Below are 23073 nucleotides of genomic sequence, written 5' to 3' on the forward strand. Positions count from 1 at the left end.
ATGGCCATCAGAAGGTCTTAACAGGACCTCAGCTGGTTCACATTATGATCCTTGTTATTCATGAGTCTTGTAAGGACAGGTGCTGCCAGGAACTAGGCATACAAATACACGAGGGTGGTTCGGATCCTGCTTAGGTGGTATATCCACTCAGTAGAGCAGTCAAGAGGAGAGAATGGGCTGTGAAGGGCCGGGTGCCCTGGGAGTCCCTTTTTTCTATGGAACACTAAACCCTGGGCTGCAGGCGGTTTGTGGTATTTGAAATGACTAATGAAATGATTAAGGTAGTGCCATCTTGTCCTAGCTCTATTTTGTATCTGCTTAGGCAGTTCTCAGCCTTCCACTCCAATAGCCACATCTACTTTGGCAGTGCTTTGGAAGTGTCCATGATCCAGACTGTGGTCCAAATGTATTAACCAAAACAATTAATGTTTGTGCAAGCTACAAAACTGAAATAACTAAGAGGAAGTATAAATAAAAGCAGTTGCCGTGTAGTGTTTGGAAAATACTGCCAAGCTCTGCAACAAGACAGACGCTACCAGGCTGCTCCAGCTCCCTTACCGATGCCTTCCCCCCTGAGTACTGATAGAATTGTGGGTTTTATCTTTAAAACTCTGCACCCCTGAGCTTCATCACCAAGAGACGTTTGAATCATGCGCCACTCTGGTCTGGCTGTTGTTGAGTTGTGCTGCTTGTCGACCTTCCCTTTCTAGTAGTCATTGAGTTGTCTGCCGCCTGATATCCTCTTCCCCTGTCCTGGCAGACTGTCCCAGTCACTGCGGATGGAGTCCCCGTGTCTGACCGGCCTTTCACCAGGACGGGCCTTCTGGATTTATTGGGCCTGTGAGTATGACCACCCGTACCCGTCCATGGGCAGAGGTGTTGGTGGAGAAAAGGAACACTTCATTGCAGATGTGCTCTTGTCCCTGGTGCCCTTGGTTTTCTGTGCACCTTGGTCATTCATGCTGACCACCCTGACCTGTTCTTTACCTGCATGTAGTGCATATCCAGCCACAGGCGTTTTCGTTTTTATCATTTGATGTTTAAAATACGTTAAAACGAATACATTCTGTAGCGGCTTGGCCCACCTTTTCTCAGATAGATGATTTTATTTATCCTTTCCCAGCAACAGTGGTTATCTCAGCTCAGGGAGGGGAGTGCTCCCCTGGTGGGTGTCTGCAGTCGAGGACTGCTTAGTATGGGCAGCATAATGTGGCCCTGTCTGTAGCTGCAGCTAGCTCACGGGCTAGCTCATGGGCTAGCTCACGGGCCACACACCACACCGGGAGCCTTGCCTTGCCGCAGCCTCAGAGGCCTTCGCCTACTCACCCACAGCGTTCTAGCCCTTTTGTCACGACACCCTTTCCCCACCCTTCAGTGCCACCCTTAACCCACGTAGTCTGTTCCACCCGACCGAGTACTCAAGTGCAATCACTTTTTTGACCCTGTGTGAGGTGCTGGATTCTTTGTCCTATCAAATTCTTCTCATGAGGCCTGACCACACCCTTTTCTCAGGACAACCTGGTCTTCGTCGTGGGCAAGCTGGACGGGCTGATGGTTGTAGGAGTACGCAGACATAATGCAGATGACATTGTAGCTACTGCCCTGGCTGTGGAGCCCATGAAGTTTGTCTACAGAGGCAGGTGAAGCACTGCGGACCCGCACCTGGGTTCCGATCTCGTCTGTACTAAAGTCTGGGAAGTCCGTGTAGCAGAGAAAAGCCAGTAAACCTGAATTTACAAATATATCAGGAAAGTTACCCAAAGAGAGAGAAAACTGTTTGCATTAGTGATAGCAGAGCTAAATGTCTTCATTTTCCATTTTGTTCAGTTCCTTAAGAGAGTAAAGTCTGGGATGGAGAGGTGTCTCAGAGATTAAGAGCACTATGTTCGATTCCAGCACCACTAGGAAGGTGTAATTCCAGTTCCAGGGTATCTGACACCCTATTCTGGCCTCCTCAGGCACTAGGCACACACATGGAACATAGGTGTACATGCCTGCAAAACATCCATATTCAACAAACAAACAAGTTAATTAAAATTTCAAAAGGAGGCTGCGTGGTGGTGGCAGCACATGCCTCTAATCCCACACCTGAGGGTGGGGCAGAGGCAGGTGGATCTCTGTGAGTTCGAGGCCAGCCTAGCCTGCAGAGTGAGTTCCAGGACAGTCAGGGCTACACAGGGAAACCCTTTCTCAAAAAAACAAAACAAAACAAAAAATTCAGAAGGAGGGTAAGATCCAAATACATGATTGGGTGAAAGGCTGAAGGGCTGTCGGCTGCTGAGAAGCGAGGAGCTGCCAGCTTCCACGTTGTCTCGGGAACAGTGCCACTCTGTGACTACTGAGGGCAGACTCTTCTTTCTAGTAGGATTTTGGAAGACACAACGTATTCGTTGCTCCTGGGAAAAAATGTCCTCAGCTTTGCTGTATTTATTAAGCAAAGACGTTAGAGACTCTCCTGTCTCTTAAGCAGATGACCGTACCTCCGGGCCTGTGACATAACGGAGAAAGGGTTGAGAAAGGATTTTGTCTAGCTCCTCCCACTCCTAAGTTCTTTGTCCTTTTGGTCTGTCCAGCCAACTGCCTTTACATTTTTATTCTTCTCAAAAGGATGTGTGCATGCCTTTTTTTTTTTTAACTTTAGTTATTGTACCTGTGAGCCAGGCTAGGCCCTGCCTTTGAACATGCACTAAAGAAATAATTAGGGAGTCATAGCAAGTGGGCAAAAGGTGCTAGTGTTCTGGGGCACAGATACCTTGCCAATGGTTTGTCCCCTGAAGCAGAAACTCAGATGCTATAGGTAGAGATGCCCATGGAGATACTCATTAGGGATATATACTCCCTGGTTTTGAGTGAGTTGGGGAGACTGCTTCTTCACATCCTACTGGACCTGAGCAAGTGCCTTGATAAGGTCAGGCCAGCCCAAGTGACTTACTGATGTGGGGTGATTTTGTTCTGCAAACAGGGTAGCCTGCCTGCTTCTTCCTGGGACCTGAGTAATAAAGGCATCTCAGTGAGTGGACATTCTGCATAATGTAGAAAATGAGATTAAGAAACTACTCCAGAATAAAGAAATAGAAAGTTGAAAGGAATTAGGAAAAGGAGTAGGAGAGAGGAAGGGAATCCAGTTAGCAACTCAGGAGGAGGGTGTGCATGAAGCTGAAGAGCTGTCTGCAGATTCGGGAAGCTGGCACACTCGACTCAGAGGCCAGCTGTTCTTACTTGGAAAGCTGTGGGGATGCTGAACAGAAGGTGACAGACTTCCACACAGTGGAACTGATTTGCTGAGATGGCAGAGGAATGTTTTCAAGTTCTAAGCTAAATTTTCTGCCTGTCCTAGTTGTTTTTGTGATAAACACCATGACCAAAAACAACTTGGGGAGCAAATGGTTTATTTCATCTTATACCTTACAGTCCATCACAGAGGGAAGTCAGGGCAAGAGCTCAAGGAAGGGACCTGGAGACAGCAACCGGAGCAGAGGCCACAGAGGACCGCTGCTGATGGGCTTGCTGTTCGTGTCTTGCTCAGCTTGCTTTCTTATATAACCTAGGACCGCGTGCCTAGGGTTGGTACCACCCACAGTGGGCTGGACCTTCTCACATCAATCAAGAAAATGTTCAACAGATTTACCTTCAAGCCAGTGTAGTGGTAGAGACCTTTTCTTAATTAAGGTTCCCTCTTCCCAGGTAACCCTAGCCTGTAACAAGCTGACAAAAAACTAAACAGTACAGTGCCTATCTATATTGTCCCTTAGCTTGTGGAATCTCAGGCATATGGATTTCGGGATTTTGTCGCAATAAATTCCGTATTGAAAAACTTAGACAGCATATTAGGGAAGTAAATTTAGGAATGCTACAAGAAGAATGACAGGAAGACAGCACTGAGGAAAGCTTGCTGAATAAAACAATGTGTGAGTGGGGTGTAGATGCTGTGTTACAGAACACGTGGGCACACTAGCTAAAGGAGAAGGTAAGAGAACATCTCTCTGTGATGACACAGAATTAGAGTGGTAGACTTTCTCACATAAGAGGTTTGGTGGGGAAACCCGACTTTTTAACTTTGATGGAAGAAGACAGAGATAACCTTGCTAGTCCAAAACAGTAAGAAAGGTGCTTGTGAACACATAGGCAAATACATACACAAACAAGAACAGGCACACAAACACAAGAAAGAAAGGAAGGAAGGGAGGAAGGAAGCGAGTTCAAACCTGGAACTCACACTGTGGACAGTGGGAACTGACTCCTGAAGGTTTTCCTCTGACCACACAGGAGCTGCCAGGTGCACATGCTGTAGGACAACAGAAAAAATTACATTGGTTTATTTTTATGTTATGTGCATGGGTATTTTGTGTATATACCTGTGTACCATTTGTGTGCCTGGTGCCCACAGAGTCCAGAAAAGGGCATCAGAGTCCCTGGGACTGGAGTTACAGATCACTAGCTACCATGTAGTTGCTTGGAATCAAACCTAGGTCTTCCAGAAGAGCAGCCAGTGCTTTTAACCTTTGGGCCATCTCTTCAGTCCTTAGGGAGAGAAATGTAAATGGAAGAGGACTTGCTGAAATCTGTAAAGTTGGGTAGTAGAAACAAGTCCAAATAAATCAGTCACAATTAGTATTAATCAACTCATTATTGAAGGATTTGATCTTTTGTTTACAAAGTAAAACTTTTAAAGTTATTCACAAGGAAATGTTACATTAACACAGAATTATGAAATTTTCCCCTTCACAGTGAGATTCATGTGTCCTAGTCCAGCCTTAATATGAGAGGAGGTGCCTAGTCTCACTGCAACTTGATATACCATGGCAGTTGATACATCCATGGGAGACTTGCCCTTTTTGAAGGGAAACGGAGGAGGAAGAGTGGAGTGAAGGGAGGAAGAGTGGACTGGGTGGGGTGGGTGGGGAAGAGAGACTGGAAGGAGAGGAGGGAGGGAAAACTATAGTTAGGATGTAAAAACAAAAAAAAAAAGTAAATACAAAAAAAGCTTTTAAACATTTGTGCTTAGTACTGCAATCTTCTCATTTTGTGAGTTGAATGACAGGTCACTTCGTGCATTTACAATGAGTAATGTGTTTACTACGCAGAACTTGGCATCTTTCATATAGCCCTGGTTGAGAGAGGGAGGACACCACACTTCTGTATAGCCACTTTGCCTTTGCCTTCTCTCAGGATCGCTGTGTTCTCCGTGACTGTGCTGCACGATGACCGGATTGTCTTGGTGGCTGAACAGCGGCCTGATGCTTCCGAGGAAGACAGCTTCCAGTGGATGAGCCGTGTGCTACAGGTGGGCTTACGGGGATGGTCACTGTTCCCAGCACATGTTTATAGACGACAGACAGTTAAAGGGGAAACAGACACCTACGCCACGAGAGTCAGAGAGGCCACGCTTTGTTTTGTTATAGAGCATTTCAGGTTTGTCAAGTATAAACAAAACATAGTAGCCCCCCATTTCCATCACACTGCTTCATGTGTACCTCCATAAATACTATTAACATACCTTAAAATTAACAGTTCAAATTTCCTTAGCTGTCTAGTGATTATTTAGTATGACACTGTCATGACATAGGTAGGGACAAGTTCTTTTTAGTCTGTAGATGACCCTGTCATTTTTGTGGCAATTTTGAGGAAAACAGGTTGTGGAGTGGCATTTCCTCAGTCTGACCTGACCATACTTTTGTAGTCATGTCTTGTGTCTCTGTGTCTGGCTCCTGTTCAGTGGATCTGGAGGCTTGACTGGAATAGGCCAGTTTTCTGGCCAGACTCCTGTTGAAGGTGGTTCAGGGAGCCTGGGGCTCCCCTTTGTTGGTACCCTTATGTCCTGTGCTTGTGATCTATTGATTTTATAGCAGTCACACTGTGACTTTTTCATCCATCCTTCATCATTAACTAGAACATACAGGAAGGAAAGATGGTGAATGGATTTCAGAGTCTGACTCCTTTGGGGTGATCCCTGAGTTGGCTTGTTTGTTTTCTCATGAACTATGTCTGGGTTTCAATGTGTTGTAGCTATGACTGTTACCCAGAGGTCAATGGGAATCTCTTGACACAGCCTGAGGTCTCTGAGGCCACAGTAGGAACAGGTAGGCCAGACACAAGGGTACCTGTCCTGTGCAGTCTTGAGTGGGGTATTGGGGGCCACTGTCTGTGAACTTGACCTTACTCCGGTTATCACTTCGTCGTTACTGGTTATTGCTTAGTCATGACCGTGGGCCCTTTTCAGTAGACAGAATAGAAAATGTAAGATTCTCTGTATTCTGAATTTATGCTGAGAGTTCTTATTCAAACTCAAGACTGTACAGTTTCCTCTTACGTCAGTGTCCTGTCAATGTATTGGCCAACAGCTAGGCAGATATCACCCCGTGACTTCTGGCCACTGGGCTCCAGTGTCCCACAGTGTGGTCTCTGTGCTGACCCAGACAGGAGAGCTGGGAACAGCTCACATGATTTTGCAATTCTCTTCCTTTGAGCACTTCTCCCTGAGGATCAACTATCAAGACTGTTTAAAGCCACACTAAATTGAGCCTCTGAACTATGCTGCTAGCTAAATTCTGATTGAGTACATTCTTTTTACTTTCAGTTATTAGGGGCTGCTTTTTACACTTCAGTGGTTGTGTTTGAAATATAAACCTAATTCCAAGTTCAGAATGTCTAGCTTCTGTCATTTTTGGTACACCTCATCCCAGCTAGAGGCCTCACTATGTTTTTTGTGGCTACTGAGCTTTATGTTTTTAATAAAAGCAGTTACATAGGTTTATGTGTTTGTGTCTGTAAACTCTGTATCTTATGGTAGAAATAGGCACACTCTCCATCTTCTTTGCGTAACGAGATGTTTCAGAGGTCGCTCGGCCTCCTGGACCTCAGCACTTCAGTTTTCTGTTCTGTGTGGTGTCCCCTTCCAGTTCTCGCCCCTGTGGGCTGGCAGCATGTGCTCAGCAGAGTTCTTGCCTTGCAGGCCATCGATAGCATCCACCAGGTGGGTGTGTACTGTTTGGCCCTGGTACCTGCCAACACCTTGCCCAAGGCTCCTCTTGGAGGAATTCACATTTCCGAAACCAAGCAGCGCTTTCTGGAAGGGATGCTACACCCCTGTAACGTGTTGATGTGCCCTCACACCTGTGTTACCAACCTTCCCAAGCCTCGCCAGAAGCAGCCAGGTTAGTTGTACCCAATAATAAGACTTAATAAGTCTGGCTTTAAAATTGATGTTGACTGCAGTCCTGGCTAGGGGTACAGCTGCATTCGATCTTGCAATAGTAAGTACCCACCTTTCTGGTCCTGGGGTTAAGGATCAGAGTGTGTATGTACCAGCTCCTAGTTCACAAAAGGGGATGTTGCTGGTGCATCTGCCTGTTGGTTTCTATCTGCTTGTTAGGAACCAGTTTTAATGGTAAATTTAAGGGTGGCTCCTTGGAGGTAGAAATGATGTCTATAAGTAGATGTGGGCTCTGGAATCCAAGGAGCCTCTGGTGGCCATTAGGTTGCCAGAATGGAAGTTTCTCAAGGGCCAATTTCCTGTGTCTGATTTAACACAAAACTAAGTGTAAAGGCCAGTTTAACTATTATATTCAGTTTGTCATTGCTTTGGTTATATAAATAGGAAAAGCTAACTTTCTTTTACTGATTGTATTTAAGAGTGATTCTGAATATTTTTATTTTAAGAAAAGAGTCAAATACCCAATTCAGGTATGTTTCAAAAGTATCAAGTGTTATATATAAGTGACATTTATGGATCAGAAGTTCCCAACTTGTCATTTGGAATATGTTTATAGAAGTTGGACCAGCCTCAATGATTGTTGGGAATCTAGTTGCTGGAAAAAGGATTGCGCAGGCCTCTGGGAGAGAGCTGGCCCACCTGGAGGACAGTGACCAGGCCCGGAAGGTACTGGGTGGCTCCTAGGGTGTGTGTGGCATCCAAGATACTGTGCAGGTGCCAAACATCCTTTCTCTGTGCAGTTCCTGTTCCTGGCGGATGTGCTGCAGTGGCGAGCTCATACCACTCCCGACCACCCACTCTTCTTGTTGCTGAATGCCAAGGTAAGTGCAGGACTTTGGGGGTCTTTCCACTTTGTCATTTCCAAGTCTTCCTTATTTTTGTTAGGACAATAGAATGCTATTAGGTTTTGATCCCTTCTGTGGCAGGGTTCTCTCTGCCTGTTGCTTTTCTTGTAGAGACCTGTGCTTTGTGCAGTTGACAAAAAGTCTTCCTGTTTGACTTTGAATTTATCTGGAAAATTTTTGTCAGTTCAATTTTCTTACTAGGAACTGTATCTGTGTAAATACTTGGGTTTATGAGCTAAAAGGAAATGTTTATGTGATAAAACTTACGCATTCAGACTTCGTACATTTGCGTAGATCTTTGAAATGGCAAACGCTATTTGCTGCTCCACACTACTTCTCCTTTGTGGCTGAGAAATTCACTGTTGTGTGGTCTGAATACCTGTCAATGCTCTACACCATACTCAGAATGCCTGGAATCTAAAGGAGATTCTATATCCCTCACATTGCAAGATTATAGAAACAAGCAATGTGAAGACCTTGTGTGACTCCCCTGCCAGCTACATCAAACATGCTTTAAGAGACCTTGATTTTTGTCACAAAGAGCAGGTACCATGATATCAGAAAATGCAAGAAGTTAGACCCTGGTACTCTTGGCTCATCCGGAGATTTGCTTTTTTATTTAATTTTATCTGCCAGGATCTTGTTGTATATCCCAGGCTGGCTTTCAACTCTCCATCTTCCTTTCTCAGCCTCAAGTGTAGCACAGGGCTACATGCTCAAGTCATTCAGAGTGTTTATTGATGCCCACTGTGATTAAACAACAGAAAATCTTCTTTGTTAAAAACTGAAGTTTCTTATGTGAGAGGCTGTCTTGCTTCCTGGTGTGTCTCCATAAACGTCCATCTGATAGTTGAATTCTAAGTTATGCCGACAGATAGTGATTGTCAGTGAAGATGTAGTCAGCTTGTGGGGAGAAGTGGAAATGTGAACACTGGCTCTGGACAGGGACCAGAGGGCAATGTCCTGTGGGCTCGAAGTGGGGAAGCCAGTGAGCAGGTCTCAGGGAAAGGATTCAGGATTCAGATGGGTCCCAGGCATGGGTATTCTGGCTTGTTACACTCTGGCTCTGTCAGGTATGAGTGAAATATTTACCTTTCTAGGCTCAGGTTGGGCCACTCAGAGATGCCTAGCCCTCTGCTCCAAGCATCTGTACTACGGAGCCCAGTATTGCCTAGCATTGACATAATTTGATTCCTGACCACAGGAGCCCCGTGTGCAGAAGGATGCACAGAGGTACCAGAGCAGACACTCTTCTGTCTGAAAATGCCAGCATACCAATGAACTTGATTCTTCTCCAGGGCACAGTCACCAGCACTGCCACCTGTATCCAGCTGCACAAAAGGGCTGAGAGAGTGGCCGCGGCTCTGATGGAGAAGGGGCGCCTGGATGCTGGGGACCACGTGGCTTTAGTCTATCCCCCAGGTAAATGCACCCAAGACCCTCTCCTGGCCTTTGGAAGCTGAGCTCTGCCCCTCCGTACTCTTGTGATGCCAGTGCCACCAGAACCCTCTGGGGGGGGACCTCTGTCCCTAGTGGTCTTGGTAGCTTTTTTGCTGTCAGGGTGACAGGTTCTCAGGCTTGTCCTGTGTGTCTCACTACAGCTAGACTCTCACCCGTCCAGGCACAACATCTCAGAACAAGGGATGGGGGTGAGGGGCAGCTATTGCCACTGGCTGCTGTGAGCAGGGCTAGACTTTGACGCGTAGTTGTGTTTCTTAGAGAGTTCCTGGTTCATACTGTCACTTCCTACTCAAGTTCGAACCACAGGGTTTTACTAAACCTCTTCCCTAAGATCGCTTTCCTACTTTAAAGCCCCTGGTTCTTTAGGATGGTTGTTCTAATGCTGCAGACCTTTAGTCCCTCGTGTCATGGTGGTGACCACCAGCCATGAAGTTATTCTCATTGTTAATGCATTCATAACGGTAATTTTGCTACTGTTATGAATCATGATACAAATATCTGATCTTCAGGAGATCTGCTATGTGACCCCTATGAGAAGGTTATCCAACCCCCAAAGAGCCCAAGACCCACAGGTTGAGAACCACTGCTTTAGGACATAGCAAGATTGGAATGTCCTATTATTACACATTTTTTTTGTATCCTTCATTACATGCCACATTCTCAAAATAATTATGACAGTACCTCAGGCACCTTGGTGATTTTTTTTTTAAGAACAAGTTGAACTTTTTGGCATGTGTTCACTTGTACCCCACCCACTTTTTTCATGGAGAAGTGAAGCCAGGACCTTGCACACTCTGGGCAGGTGCTCTGTCTCACCCTCTTATTAGGGCTGCGGCACATGGCAGATGCTATTCTCAGACAGCGGCTGCCACAGCTTCATTTTCCCTTCACACTGTCCCATGTCTACAGTTCTGTACCAGCTGTGTGTGTGTCCCCTTAGTGCATCTGTCTCAGCCACTGGGAAGTGATTTTCTAGATCTCCTCTCCTGGAGGGCTCCTTAGGGAGCCATGTGGGATCAGCACTCACTTTATGCTCCGTGAAAACCCCCGGTGTATATGATCAACCACTGCTGTCCTCAGCCATTGCTCCATTGTTCCTGGCATAACAAAGGCAATGAATGCCATCTCCCCCCGAAACAGTCCCATTGCTCTAGTGGGCGAAATCTTTTACTGTGTTTCCCTGTCTTCAAAGTCTAGTATGTCACAGGGTTAATGTTGGTTATTAACTCAGTACTCTCATGTCCAGGGTCTTTCCAAATGTGGGTCTTCATGTCTTTTAATTGAAGAAAGTTTCTTGAACGTCATCTTCCCACTGTGCCCTCTGACCCCTTGCTTCTCTCCATGGACTTCTGCTCCTTCCATCTGTGGGTCCTTATCTGCCTTTAGTAACTGACATTTCCTCTTCTCTTATCTCCTTCCCACTCAGAGTTTTAAATGTCATCCTTATCTTCTATCTTAAGATTCTGTTGTCTTGTGTTCCTTCAAGCTGCATCTTTATCTTGAAATGAATTTTTAATATTTCTATTCATGTATATTTTTTAGAAATTCTGGTTTCTATTAATATTATTCTCTAATGCATTTTAATACCTTTTGAGATAGACTGTTAAGTTTTCATAGGTGTCTGAAGGAATGGCTCCTCTTGATGTGGTGGCTGGGGAAACTCCACTGCAAGCAGTTTGTCTCAAAGGTTGTCCTCTGAGGTCTGTGTATGCAGACTTGTCCAGCCCTTGTAGCACCTGGGTCTGGTGGACCAAAGGTCTACTACTGCTGTACAGGGCAAGGATCTTCCCACTACAGTATGTGAGCACCTGGTGTACCCCCAGCCCCACATCTTCATGGCCCTTCCTGAGACCCCCTCCCAGGGTGGAGGGGTGCCCTCCTTTCTGTACATACTATCAGTGCTAGGTTTGGTGAACTCCAACCTTATCATTTGGAGTTAACCATGGCTGTATCAAAAGGACATCTTGCCTTCTTGTCCCTTTTCTATCTGTGGACAAATATTCTAGGTTGTCCTCATCAGACCTGAAATTGTGTGCCTACACTCTTGAACCCAGTGTTGACCATGCGCCCTGTCTCCCCAGGGGTTGATCTTATCGCTGCATTCTATGGCTGCCTGTACTGTGGCTGTGTGCCTGTCACTGTGCGACCCCCACACCCCCAGAACCTTGGCACCACGTTGCCCACTGTGAAGATGATTGTAGAGGTACGCGCTCCCTGCTGGCGGGCCATGTCCTCTTGGGCGGGGTCACGGCGCTTGCCATGCATGCTCTTCTCTGCGTAGGGATATGCAGACAAGAGGCCTAGGCTTACAGCTCACTTGGGTTCTTGCTTCCATGTGACACAGGTCAGCAAATCTGCGTGTGTCCTTAGCACGCAGGCCATTACACGGCTGCTCAGGTCCAAAGAAGCGGCTGCCGCTGTAGATGTCAGGACCTGGCCCACCATCCTAGATACAGGTATGTGTCTCCAGCAGCTGCCCTGCAGAGACAGACTGTTGCTTTCTTTCCTGAAGGCTTTCTGTCGATGGTGTTACGCTGTTGACATAAAAACAAAAACGTGAGGGAGCTGGAGAGAGGACTCAGTGGTTAAGAGCACTCGTTGTTCCTGCAGAGGACTGGGATGTGGTTGTCAGCACCCATGTGGAAGCTTGCAACTGCCTGTAACTCCAGTACCAAGGGACTCAATGTTCTTTTGTGACCTCTGCATGTATATTGTGCATATATATACATGTATATATATGCACACACACTCAGAAATACATATATACACATAAAATAAAAAACATGAAAAAATAAATGTTCAGATAAATAGATCAGCTTTGTTAATGACTAGATGCCTTCTTGGGTTTACCTGGTAGAGCAGGCACAGTGTTAGTGGGGCATTGGATGCCACTGTTGCAGGCATGGCCTGGCTCCCTGTCTAGGATATGAGGTCTTCTCCACTCTGGGCCTACCATGAGCAGTCCCCATGCTCATGTTGGAGGCTGAAATCCTGTTCCCCACTGCCTCCTGCCGACATAGTTAGCTGGCAGTTGTCTACATGTTTTTGCTGATTCCTTGGGGGCACAGTTTTCACTGTGTACCCCCTAGAATCCCTGTCATTATCACTGGTGAATGCCATCATGCCCCTTGAGATGCCATCACACCAGCTGGGAAGAAGCTATGTCTTATGGTTGAGTCACCAGGGCGGGCTAAGGACAACTCTGCTTTTCAGATGTAGACTGCTCGGCCTAGCAGACACCCAGCACCACTAGGGACCGAGGACTGGCTTCTGAGTGGCAGGAACCTCCTTTTCCATCATACCCTTGCATTCTGAAGTTCTGCTTTATATGGAAACCAGAGGCTAATGTAGCTGTGTGCCTGATACTGTGGCAGGCAAGAGGAACTAGTACTGGAGCAGCTGATACGGGCCAGGGGTCAGGCTCTGTGCTCCAGCTGGCCAGAATCCTTCAGTCTCAAGAGCTCAGCCTTGCCCTTCTTGAACCTGTGCCCGTTTGTACAGCAGACAGTAGCAGTGTTTACCTCATGAACTTGAAGCACACAGACCCCAAGAGTCTGTCTGCCTGGCTAGTCTTGTAGCTCTGCCGCAGCCTCTGCAATATTGGCGTATCCTCAGCACCCCGGCCTTCCCCATTTAGCAGTGAAGTGCTTTCTCCTGTTCCCTTCAGCATCCAGACTCCACACCCACAGAACAGGCATGGTGAGCCTGCACCAGTGAGCTCTCCTGAAAGAGTGAACTTCCCCACATGCCAACACAATACACCCCCGGCTCTCCGGTAGCCTGTCTTCTGTGACACATCTGTCTCTGGGGAAGTTGAAGCTTTTACTTGTACAGGCTGTGACGTTAGTCACTGGTATCTTCTATTTAACAGACGACATTCCAAAAAAGAAGGTCGCTAGCATTTTCAGACCACCCTCCCCAGATGTGCTTGCGTACTTGGACTTCAGTGTGTCGACTACAGGGATCTTAGCTGGAGTAAAGGTAGGACCTCACGGGTTCCTGTTGGCTTCAACCTCATGGGAACACTGAGGGAGTGGGCAGGGGTGAGGCTACAAATAGGAAGGGTGTGTGTGGTCGCCTTAGGCAGATGTTTCTTATCCGAAGCACAAACCAGCAATATTGTGTCTTAAAATTTATGTTAAACACTGGTGAAAGCCAGAATCAGACACCTGAGAATACTGCACATTTTGCTGTTTGTAGCTGTGTCTGGACTCCAGATTGAGGTGACTTTGCTGAGTTTATTTCATGTGAGTCAAGAGTACACTTAAAGCGACTGGTGTGAGAGCTCAGCATTAAGAGCGCTGGCTGCCCTTGCAGAGGACCCAGGTTCCTGCACCTATTTCAGGCGGCTTGCAGCCACGTGTAATTCCAGTTCCAGGGGATCTGACAGCCTCTTCTGGCCTCCACGGACACCAGCCATGCACATGGTGTACATAAACTCATACATATAAATAAAACAAATACATCATTTTGTAATGGTGCAGTTAGAATGTTATTTACTGGCATAGGATCTTGTTTCAGAGAGTTCTGTGTGCAATTTTTGTGGGTATTATTCAGGTTCTATGGGGGCATGAGCCACCCATCTTCTTAGAAAGTGATGTGGAGCTGCATGCCCAGCCAACCACGGTGCATAGCAGACATGGCCTCTAACCCTTTCTTCCTTCACAGCCCTGAGCAGGCCTTTTCTTCACTCCTGCAGATGTCACATGCAGCCACAAGTGCCTTGTGCCGCTCCATAAAGCTTCAGTGTGAGCTGTACCCCTCACGGCAGATTGCCATCTGCCTGGACCCTTACTGTGGCCTTGGCTTTGCACTGTGGTGTCTGTGCAGGTGAGGGCATGCACCCATGGCTCCTGGGGCCTGTGTGGCTTGTGTGATTCTTCAGAATGTAAGACCCATAAATGGTTTTTTTGAGTGTCTAGCAATCTTAAGTGTGAATGGATTTGTTTGCTGGTTAGAATCTGGGTTTACAACTTAATAAAAGAATTAAAATAGTCAGGCATGGTGAAATATGCCTTTATCACAGCACTTGCTATTCAGAAGTAGGTGGACCTCTGAGTTTGAGGTCAGACTAGTCTACATAGCAAGTTCCAGGCCAGCTAGGCCTGTATAGTAAGACCCTGTCTCAAAAAAGAAAGAAAAGAAAAGAAGAGAAAAGAAAAATAAAGGCCAGCATGGTGGCTCAGAAGGTAAAGACACTTGCTGTGCAAACCTGGCAACCCGAGTTCAACCCCTGAACCCACATCAAAGTGAGAGGAGAAAAGACTCCGTGAAGATGCCCCCTGACCTGTACTAATGCACCATGGGATATGCACCCTACATAGATCACACACACACACACACACACACGATCATTTTAAAAAAAGGAAAAGACTAAAAGTGTTTTTCATTAAATGCAAACACTGCCCATCATTAGTGATTGGTAAGAGGGGGTGGTAGTGCACTCCTTTAATCCCAGCACTCGGGAGGCAGAGGCAGGAGGATCTCTGTGAGTTGGAGGTCAGCCTAGTCTATAGAGTGAGTTCCAGGTCTACACAGAGAAACCATGTCTCGAAGGAAAAAAAAAATAGTGATTGGGAAGAATCTTGTGGTCATTCAAATGCTAAAAAGTAGTGACCCCCTCTGTACTCAGGAAGCCTCTTCTATACATTGTTCCCGATGCTTTGGATTGATGGGGTAGAGTGCAGGACCACACTGCACAGTGTGTTTCTGCGAAACTCCCACTGAACTTCAGAACAGACTTGTGCCCATTCAGGCTGGAGAAATGGTCTATGTGAGGAAGGAGCCTGGGGCTCGGCGCACTGGCTCCTTTCAACTGTCTTTCTCCTCACAGCGTCTATTCTGGACACCAGTCAGTGCTCGTCCCCCCACTGGAGCTGGAGAGCAACGTGTCCCTCTGGCTATCTGCTGTCAGCCAGTACAAGGCCCGTGTTACCTTCTGTTCCTACTCAGTGATGGAGATGTGCACCAAGGGTCTAGGTGCACAGACCGGTGCCCTTAGGGTAAGTGCCACGCTGGGCTGCACAGCCACGGTGGTTCTTCCAAGCCCATACACATCTGCCAAGGTCTCTTCCCCAGCTGCACACCCAGGGGAGAGGAGGGTGTGTGAGGAGGCAGGACAGGGGTTGGTCATAGACTTTCAGGGTCCTCACCAGTGCTTCTCTGCTTAGAATTCCCTAGACGAAGGCAGAACTAGAGGAAGTGGGTTTGTGTCCAAACCTGCCTTTATGTGCCCAGATCTGCAGCCAGACCCCATGGGTATCCCACAGAAATTCCTTTGGACAGGCAGTGCTGAGGGCCCCAGACTGTGTGTGTTGTCCAATGACTTCTTGCTCTTCTGCAGATGAAGGGGGTGAACCTGTCCTGTGTGCGCACGTGCATGGTCGTGGCTGAGGAGCGGCCCCGGATCTCATTGACACAGTCCTTTTCCAAGCTGTTCAAAGACCTGGGCCTCCCTGCACGCGCTGTGAGCACCACCTTTGGGTGCAGGGTCAATGTGGCCATCTGTCTCCAGGTAAGCTGGTTGCACCTAGGATCACTGGCACCTGCACCAGAGAGTAACGTGTTCCTAGACTGACACTAGAACATAGCTTTATCTCTCTCTCCACCTTGGAGTTGTGGATGTTACATTTCCACATAACCGTTCAGCTTTGAGAACTATGAGGACTTTGTTTAGAAAGACACACTATTCTTTATGATGAACAGGACTGTTTAGATAGGAAAAAAGTTTGTTTTTGAGCAGTGACTATTGTATCTATGAGCATTTCTAAGTTAAATATTATATGCAGATAATCTTTAAAAGCAAGATTGAACCTGCTTTCCTAAGAATCCATAGTAAATTGCGAATCTTTTGTGAGTTTGAGCGTAGCCTGGTCTACACAGTGAATTCCAAATAGCCACGGCTACATAGAGAGACTCTTGCTTTTAAAAAACATACACACACACACACACACACACACACACACACACACACACACACACACACACACACACGTTTATGTGTATATGTACATATATACGCACATACATGCATATATGTTATACATGTACAGATTTTCAGTTGGAGCACTAATAAGGGTGATCGTTTGTATTGTCCACGTTAGTTTAGGACTGTCACTGAATTAGTAACCTAAGAAGTTTCAGAATTGACGTGAGATCACAAGGCTTTTTCAGTAGCTATCCCTGTTTTCTGATTTTTATACTAGTCTCTATTTCACTTCTTTCTAAGCATGTCTTAAAGCCAAATACTAATCAGCTGTCTGACATATCAAATGCTGAAATCTCCACAAAGTAACCTCTCTGGGTTCCCGAAGCATGTGCTCGGCATGTACCCTATTCTCTTGGTGGCTCATGTGCAGGGCAGGTCTTGGCTCCAGAGTCTACACCTGTCTAGAAGGTGTCACCCTGCTTCCCACCTCTTTTTGCTGATGCCCTCTCAACCATGAAAAGGCTCTGCTCTGACTGTTGTGAGTTCCAGATGACGGTGTAGCCAGAAGAGACTAGGGGTACCACTGTCGGCATGTGAGCGCCACGTGCAGTGGCAGAACTTGTAACATAGATCTGTGTTTGCTCTTTAAGATACAGTGATGTGCTCTTCTCTCTCACGGTGTTTCTCATGTGGCCTGGGGCCTTCTGTTTGTTTCCTGTGCTATTTCCTCCCTGTCTCCCTCTGCTGGCCGCCCTGGCCTCTGTCAGCCCAACAGGCTGGGAAAACTAGCTGAGCAGGTAGGACCTTGCCCCAGCCCTCAACCTTGCTAGCGTCTCCATGTCTGTCACCCCCACTTCCTGCTCCTTACCCCCACCCCGCTTCTATGAGTTCATGTGATCTTCCGGTGGATTCCAGAATACATGTTTCTTTTATTGTCTTAGTTTATTCACGATGAGAATTATTTGACTTACAAGAGCTCCTTTGTAACCGAATGTAAAGGAAAATTTTCAGAGGTTACGGAGAGGTTAGTCTGTCTAGATTCTTCAGGGAATGATGTGGACCAAGGTATCCATTTAATTTGATGTTCCTTGTCAATAAAATAGCAATACTAGGCCAATGGGGTGAGATGGCTCAGCAGGTAAAGGGGCTTGCTACCAAGCCTGATGAACTGGGTTCAGTCCCTGGGACCTACAAGGTAGAAGAAGAGAATTGACTCCCCAGGTTGTCTTCTGACCTCCACATACATGCTGTAGACATGTGGATGTACATACAATTAAATAAATGTAATAATAAACCTCATTAAGTGACGGTACTGTCCGGCGCATCCTGCCAGTGTGACACTCAAGTTGTCTGGCTCACCTGAGCATCCGCTGCACTTGGTCCTGAGTAGAGTAAGTGACACTCCAGGCCCTGACTTGACGCTGGGTGGAAATGTCCCCAGTCTTCAGTGTCATCTCAGCACAGCAGAGGCTAGCAGGGACAGAAACTAATCAGAACTGACGTAAACATTCCAGGATTTGATGTTTGCATTCACAGTTCCTGAGCGTTTTGCTCAATATCATCTAGCCAAGTAGCTGTTTGGCTGGACAGCATCAGTTCTGCCCTGGGGACCGCGAGCCCTTGTGCAGACTGGTTGCAAGATGCACGGCTTCTCCTCTGGGTGTCCTAAACAGCCTGGGAGGAGCTACCACATGGCCCCACTTGTGAAACTGGGCGGAACACAGAATTCTGAAGGATGTTCCTCTGTTCTTCTCCTTCCAGGGCACAACAGGCCCAGATCCCACGACTGTCTATGTGGACATGCGGGCACTGCGTCATGACAGGTACTGCCCCTCCCCCTCTGCAGACTGGGTTTGTCCGAATTGGGTATCTCCAGTGTCCTGTGTGGTGATGATGCCAGCCAAGGCAGGGACACTTGCACCCATGAGGTGACATTGTGGGCTCACTCGGGCACATGTGATTTGCCTTTTTAGAAATGACTGTGGAGCAAATTTTATTGAGAGTTTTTTTCTTTGTCAATTTTTAGAGTTCGTTTGGTGGAACGGGGTTCTCCGCATAGCCTGCCGTTGATGGAGTCTGGAAAGGTAGTAGAAGTTGGTGTGGATGGTGCTGGGATGCATGTTCCTAGTGAATATGATATCATCTGGCGAGTGGGATTAGCCACTGAAGAGCCTAGAAATGTGAAATTAGAGATTTGAATGCTCAGGGCTTAGAGCCCATGGTTGGAGCACCAGGAACAGAAGCGGAGAAGGGACTGCCTATTTGCAGACAGTGGCAGGGTGTGAGGTGGGTAGGCTGCGGGTCAAGGGCCCTCCCTCATGCTTCCAGTCACAAAGGGCAGCCCTGATCCAGGACAGGAAGTGACAGGAACATGTGCTCTTCCATGGTGACAGTAGAGAAGAGGCCCCGCCAAGGCACAACCAGAGGAGATTTGCCATCTAAGCCAGCCTTGGCCTAGTGAGGCCCCCAGAAACCTCCAGGGTTAGGAGGGGCTGAATCTGCCTGAGAATGCGCACATAGGAATATGAGCCACTGTGGGGTCAGTAGAGCAAACCCTGGAAGACGGGTGTCCTCAGAAGCAAGGAGAGGTCAAGGAAGGATGACTAGGCAGGGAGAGAGTCAGACAGACCAACGGAGTGGGCACATGCTGCCTGCCCACCTGCACAGCAGCCTCTTTGTAGCCAGGATTATCAGAGGTTCCCAGGGCTGCTTCTACATGTACTTTAGCCCCAGAGGCAGGAACTGGAACTTGGTCACCCCAAACCTCCATGGCTACTGCCCTGGCCATGGCTGTCTTTTAGGAGGGAAGGCAGGTGATCAGAGAGAACTATTAGACATGTTTTCCCCTCCTCACTACCTTTAGGAATCCTCTTTATACCTGTACCCACCTTGTCCGTGTATGGCTGCTCCATAATTATTTTATACACTGCTTTTCAGGAGTAACATGGGCCTAGTGGGTTTGTGTTCTGAGTCCTTTGGTTTCAGGATTCGGGTGGACCACAGAGAGAGCAGAGAGTATAGAGTCTGCATCAGTGCATCAGGAGACAGAACTACTCAGCAGTGTTGAACAAGGAGACTCCTGCTGTCTATGACTAGTCCATGCATTCCTGCAGTCCCTCCTCCACTTTTCTGAGGGCCACACTGTCACCCTCTGTTCCATTCATCAGGAGACTGGGGACACAAAGCAGGTGGCAGGACTTCCAAAGCAGGGTGATCTGATCCAAGTACAGAGAGGACTCAGAACTGAGTGTGGTGAGCTCAGCAGGGCACATGGCCGCTCAGCTGCCTGTCAGCACAGAGTAGCTCGCAGGTTCAGGACTTCCCCGCTGACAGATGCCTAGTGAGACAGACTGGGAAGAATTGCAGTTGGCTTTCTGCAGGGAGAAATACCTGTAGGATGGGTAGAGGATCCCCAGCATACCCTCCCGATAAAGAAGACAGGGCCCGTTTTCAGGACCAGGGCCATTTTGTTCAGATTCACAGTGTATTCTGTTAGTGCTTCATCTTTTAAAATGCTACTAAACTCCCTGATCTGTAGTCAGTCCTGCTGATCAGCTTCCTCAGCTTCAGAGGCAGAAAGGGAAGGCTGTGTGAGGAGTGGGACTTGCCAGTGCTGCTGAATCGGAAGTCTAGGAGGTTTCTTTAACAGCTTTCCTCCTCGCAGATCCTCCCAGGAGTGAAAGTCATCATTGCACATACTGAGACCAAAGGGCCCCTCGGAGACTCACATCTAGGTGAGGTAAGTGCTGCTGGAGGCTGGTGTGGACCAATGTAACAGCCTCCCCTCTCCTCCATTCAAAATTCCCTTAGAATTCAGGAATTCTAAACCTTTTAGGACTCCGTATGTCTTTTTGAAAAGATATATTTTTATTTGTGTGTGTGTGTGTGTGTATGTGTGTGTGTGTGTGTGTGTGTGTGTGTGTGTGTGTGTGTGTTCGTGTTCTGTGGGTGTGCACACAAGTGCAGATGTCTGTAGATGCCAGAGGCTGGGATCTTTCCTGGAGCTGGAGCTACAGGTGGTTGTGAGCCACTGGAGGTGGGTGCTGGAAACCAAACTCAGATCCTCTGGAGAGCAGCAAGTGTTCTCAACTGCTTTCCAACTTCCATATGTCTTTTGAGAATCTAGAAGTCTCTTTCTTACCTCTCCTGCCCTCTTAGACCCTGCTGGTATATAGGGCTTCACAGTATGTGGGGAAAGATGCCTCTCCTCTCACTGGGTTACCCCACCAATCAAGTTATGAGAGCACTGGGGTACCAGGAGAGTCACATGGGACCATCAGCAGCCCAGGGGACAAGAACAGCTGCTTTGGGCAGAACTGGTCAGCCACTCCTTAAAACTTGGTATTGCATCAGAGCCAAGGTCACAGACTCAGTAGCAATCAAACACTGGCCAGGTTCAAGGCCACACAGGACTTTATTCCAGGCTAAGGATCCTTGGTGTCCCAAAGACTCAGCCATATATGAGGCAACTATGGCACACAGAGGCTATCACAGGTTTTAGGTAGATAGGTTGTCTTGCTCACAGGGGCAGGAGAGTCCCTCACTTCCAGGTAATAGATAGGTATACCATTCATGCATGGGCAGTGAACAGGTATTCTTCCTCAGTCATGAAGAGTAGGCCAGTGGAGCTTGTCACAGACAGTGGGACAGTGGGGTCCATCATTCATGGGTACTGGGTAGGTAGAGTACTTCACTCACTAAAGCGGGGAACTAACAAGGCAACTCCACGAAGTTTATCCGGTAGTTAAAAGAGATTTATACAACCAGTAAAGGGGTCGGTTAAGGATCTGGGAGAGGTGAGGTGCAGTCCAACGTGGTTCTCTGGAGAACTCTGACTTGGTCTACCGTCCAGCATCCAGGATCATGAGGAGCCAAGAGAGCTGGCATGTACACATCTCGGGTCTTAAGGGCTCCCGTCTCATCCACACCCCAGGGGCAGGTACTGGCTGCCTCACTAGGGGCAGTGCTTCAAGGTCAAAGCTGGAACAGCTACCCACTACAACTCACAGGGAGTGGGCATGTGGGGCCCTCACCCAGAGGCAATGGGCAAATAAGGCTCTTTACTCACAGTAGTGAGCAGGTTGCGGGGTCCCCTCAGTTGTGTTTAATGGGAAGATAGGGTCCCCTCACTTATGGGCAGTGGCCAAGTAGGTCCCCAATTCACGGGCCCCAGGTAAGTGCAAGGAGAGCCTGCAAGGGAGTGCCCACAAGACATGGGGGTCCGAGCTGAATGGGGGACCTACTCCTCCTGGGGGCTGCCCTCCTTTGTCCTTGTCTTTTTGGAAGCTGCTGTATGACATTGTTAGTGTGGGCAGCTTCGTGGGGTCTGGGTGGGCTCTGTCTAGGAGGCCCCTCGGCACTTTGAGGACTATGGGCACACACCTGTAGACTTTGGTCTATCCGTGGATGCGTATCAACTCATACATGATTATCCTGCACGAATGCACTTGACAACAAGTGCACAGGGGTGTTATGGACACCAGTGTGCCGTTCACATGGTTTAGGCATGAGTGAGTGAGCAGCTGTGTGTTCTCCACACATAGCACACATGAACAACACACTACCCCCATTCTCTCTCACTTCACTGTCGTTTGATATGTGAAAGTGGAAGCATATCCAGATAGGACAGAGCCATACAGATACCATTCCTGGAACAAAGAAACAATTTATTTTAGAAGAGGTTATGCTGGGTGCACACATGTGCACACACACACACACACACACACACACACACACACACTTCTAGTAATCAGGAAGCTGAAGTAGGAGGATTATGAATTGGATGCCAGCCTGAGCTACATAGCAAGACCCTGTGTGGCCAGAAGATTTCTTGTGTCCCGGCCTGCCGTGGTTGGGACAAATCTCTCCCACTCGAGTCCCCCAAGTAAACACACAGAGGCTTATACTAATTATAACTGCGTGGTCATGGCTCAGGCTTTTATCTAGCTAGCTCTATATCTTAAATTAGCCCATAACTATTAGTCTGTGTATCGCCATATGTTCCATGACTTTAACTTGTGTCCCATTACATGTTGCTCCTTGGGCGGCTGGCTGGTGTCTCCCTCACCTTCTTCCTGTCTCTCTCTTTGAATTTCCCACCTGCCTCTAAGCTACCTTGCCATAGGCCAAATGGCTTTATTAATCAACCAATCAGAGCAACACAAATTCACAGCATACGGAAAGATGTCCCCATCAACCCTGTCTAAAAGGAGCAGGAGGATTGGGTAGGGGGAGGAAGGAAGAAAAAGAATAATAGTAATTAATCATATTTGTGTTTGCTCTCTATGCTTGTAGTTATATTCAGTTCACAAAATACGACATTGGAAATGCTCCCCTTGCCTTTTTAGTGTTATCAAGAGGTCATCTTGGGCCATAGACTCTGCAGGACAGAATCAGTACTCAGTGGTTTGCTTGTCTTCTTGACTACCCCCTGTCCACTAGATCTGGGTGAGCAGTCCCCACAATGCCACTGGGTATTACACGGTCTATGGGGAGGAGACACTTCATGCTGACCACTTCAGTGCCCGGCTGAGCTTTGGAGATACCCAGACGATTTGGGCAAGGACTGGCTACCTTGGCTTTCTTCGCAGGACAGAGCTGACTGATGCCAGTGGAGGTAAGAGCTC

General features: G+C 47.5%; 1 protein-coding gene across 1 annotated transcript in view; it reads left to right on the plus strand.

Annotated features, from left to right (window-relative positions):
* Positions 1 to 23073, plus strand: part of Dip2a (disco interacting protein 2 homolog A) — an 87137-nt gene that overhangs the window by 60831 nt on the left and 3233 nt on the right. Inside the window, exons 20-37 of the mRNA XM_059243896.1 lie at positions 323 to 406; positions 761 to 926; positions 1513 to 1640; positions 5170 to 5284; positions 6953 to 7154; positions 7770 to 7879; positions 7954 to 8034; positions 9357 to 9480; positions 11601 to 11722; positions 11864 to 11975; positions 13391 to 13500; positions 14219 to 14349; positions 15353 to 15521; positions 15863 to 16033; positions 18209 to 18270; positions 18474 to 18531; positions 20112 to 20186; positions 22889 to 23063. Coding sequence (XP_059099879.1) covers positions 323 to 406; positions 761 to 926; positions 1513 to 1640; positions 5170 to 5284; positions 6953 to 7154; positions 7770 to 7879; positions 7954 to 8034; positions 9357 to 9480; positions 11601 to 11722; positions 11864 to 11975; positions 13391 to 13500; positions 14219 to 14349; positions 15353 to 15521; positions 15863 to 16033; positions 18209 to 18270; positions 18474 to 18531; positions 20112 to 20186; positions 22889 to 23063 — 2195 coding nt within the window. The remainder of the gene's footprint in view (positions 1 to 322; positions 407 to 760; positions 927 to 1512; positions 1641 to 5169; positions 5285 to 6952; positions 7155 to 7769; positions 7880 to 7953; positions 8035 to 9356; positions 9481 to 11600; positions 11723 to 11863; positions 11976 to 13390; positions 13501 to 14218; positions 14350 to 15352; positions 15522 to 15862; positions 16034 to 18208; positions 18271 to 18473; positions 18532 to 20111; positions 20187 to 22888; positions 23064 to 23073) is intronic.

Source organism: Peromyscus eremicus, chromosome 16_21, assembly GCF_949786415.1.
Source record: "Peromyscus eremicus chromosome 16_21, PerEre_H2_v1, whole genome shotgun sequence".
NCBI classification, from domain to species: Eukaryota; Metazoa; Chordata; class Mammalia; order Rodentia; family Cricetidae; genus Peromyscus; species Peromyscus eremicus.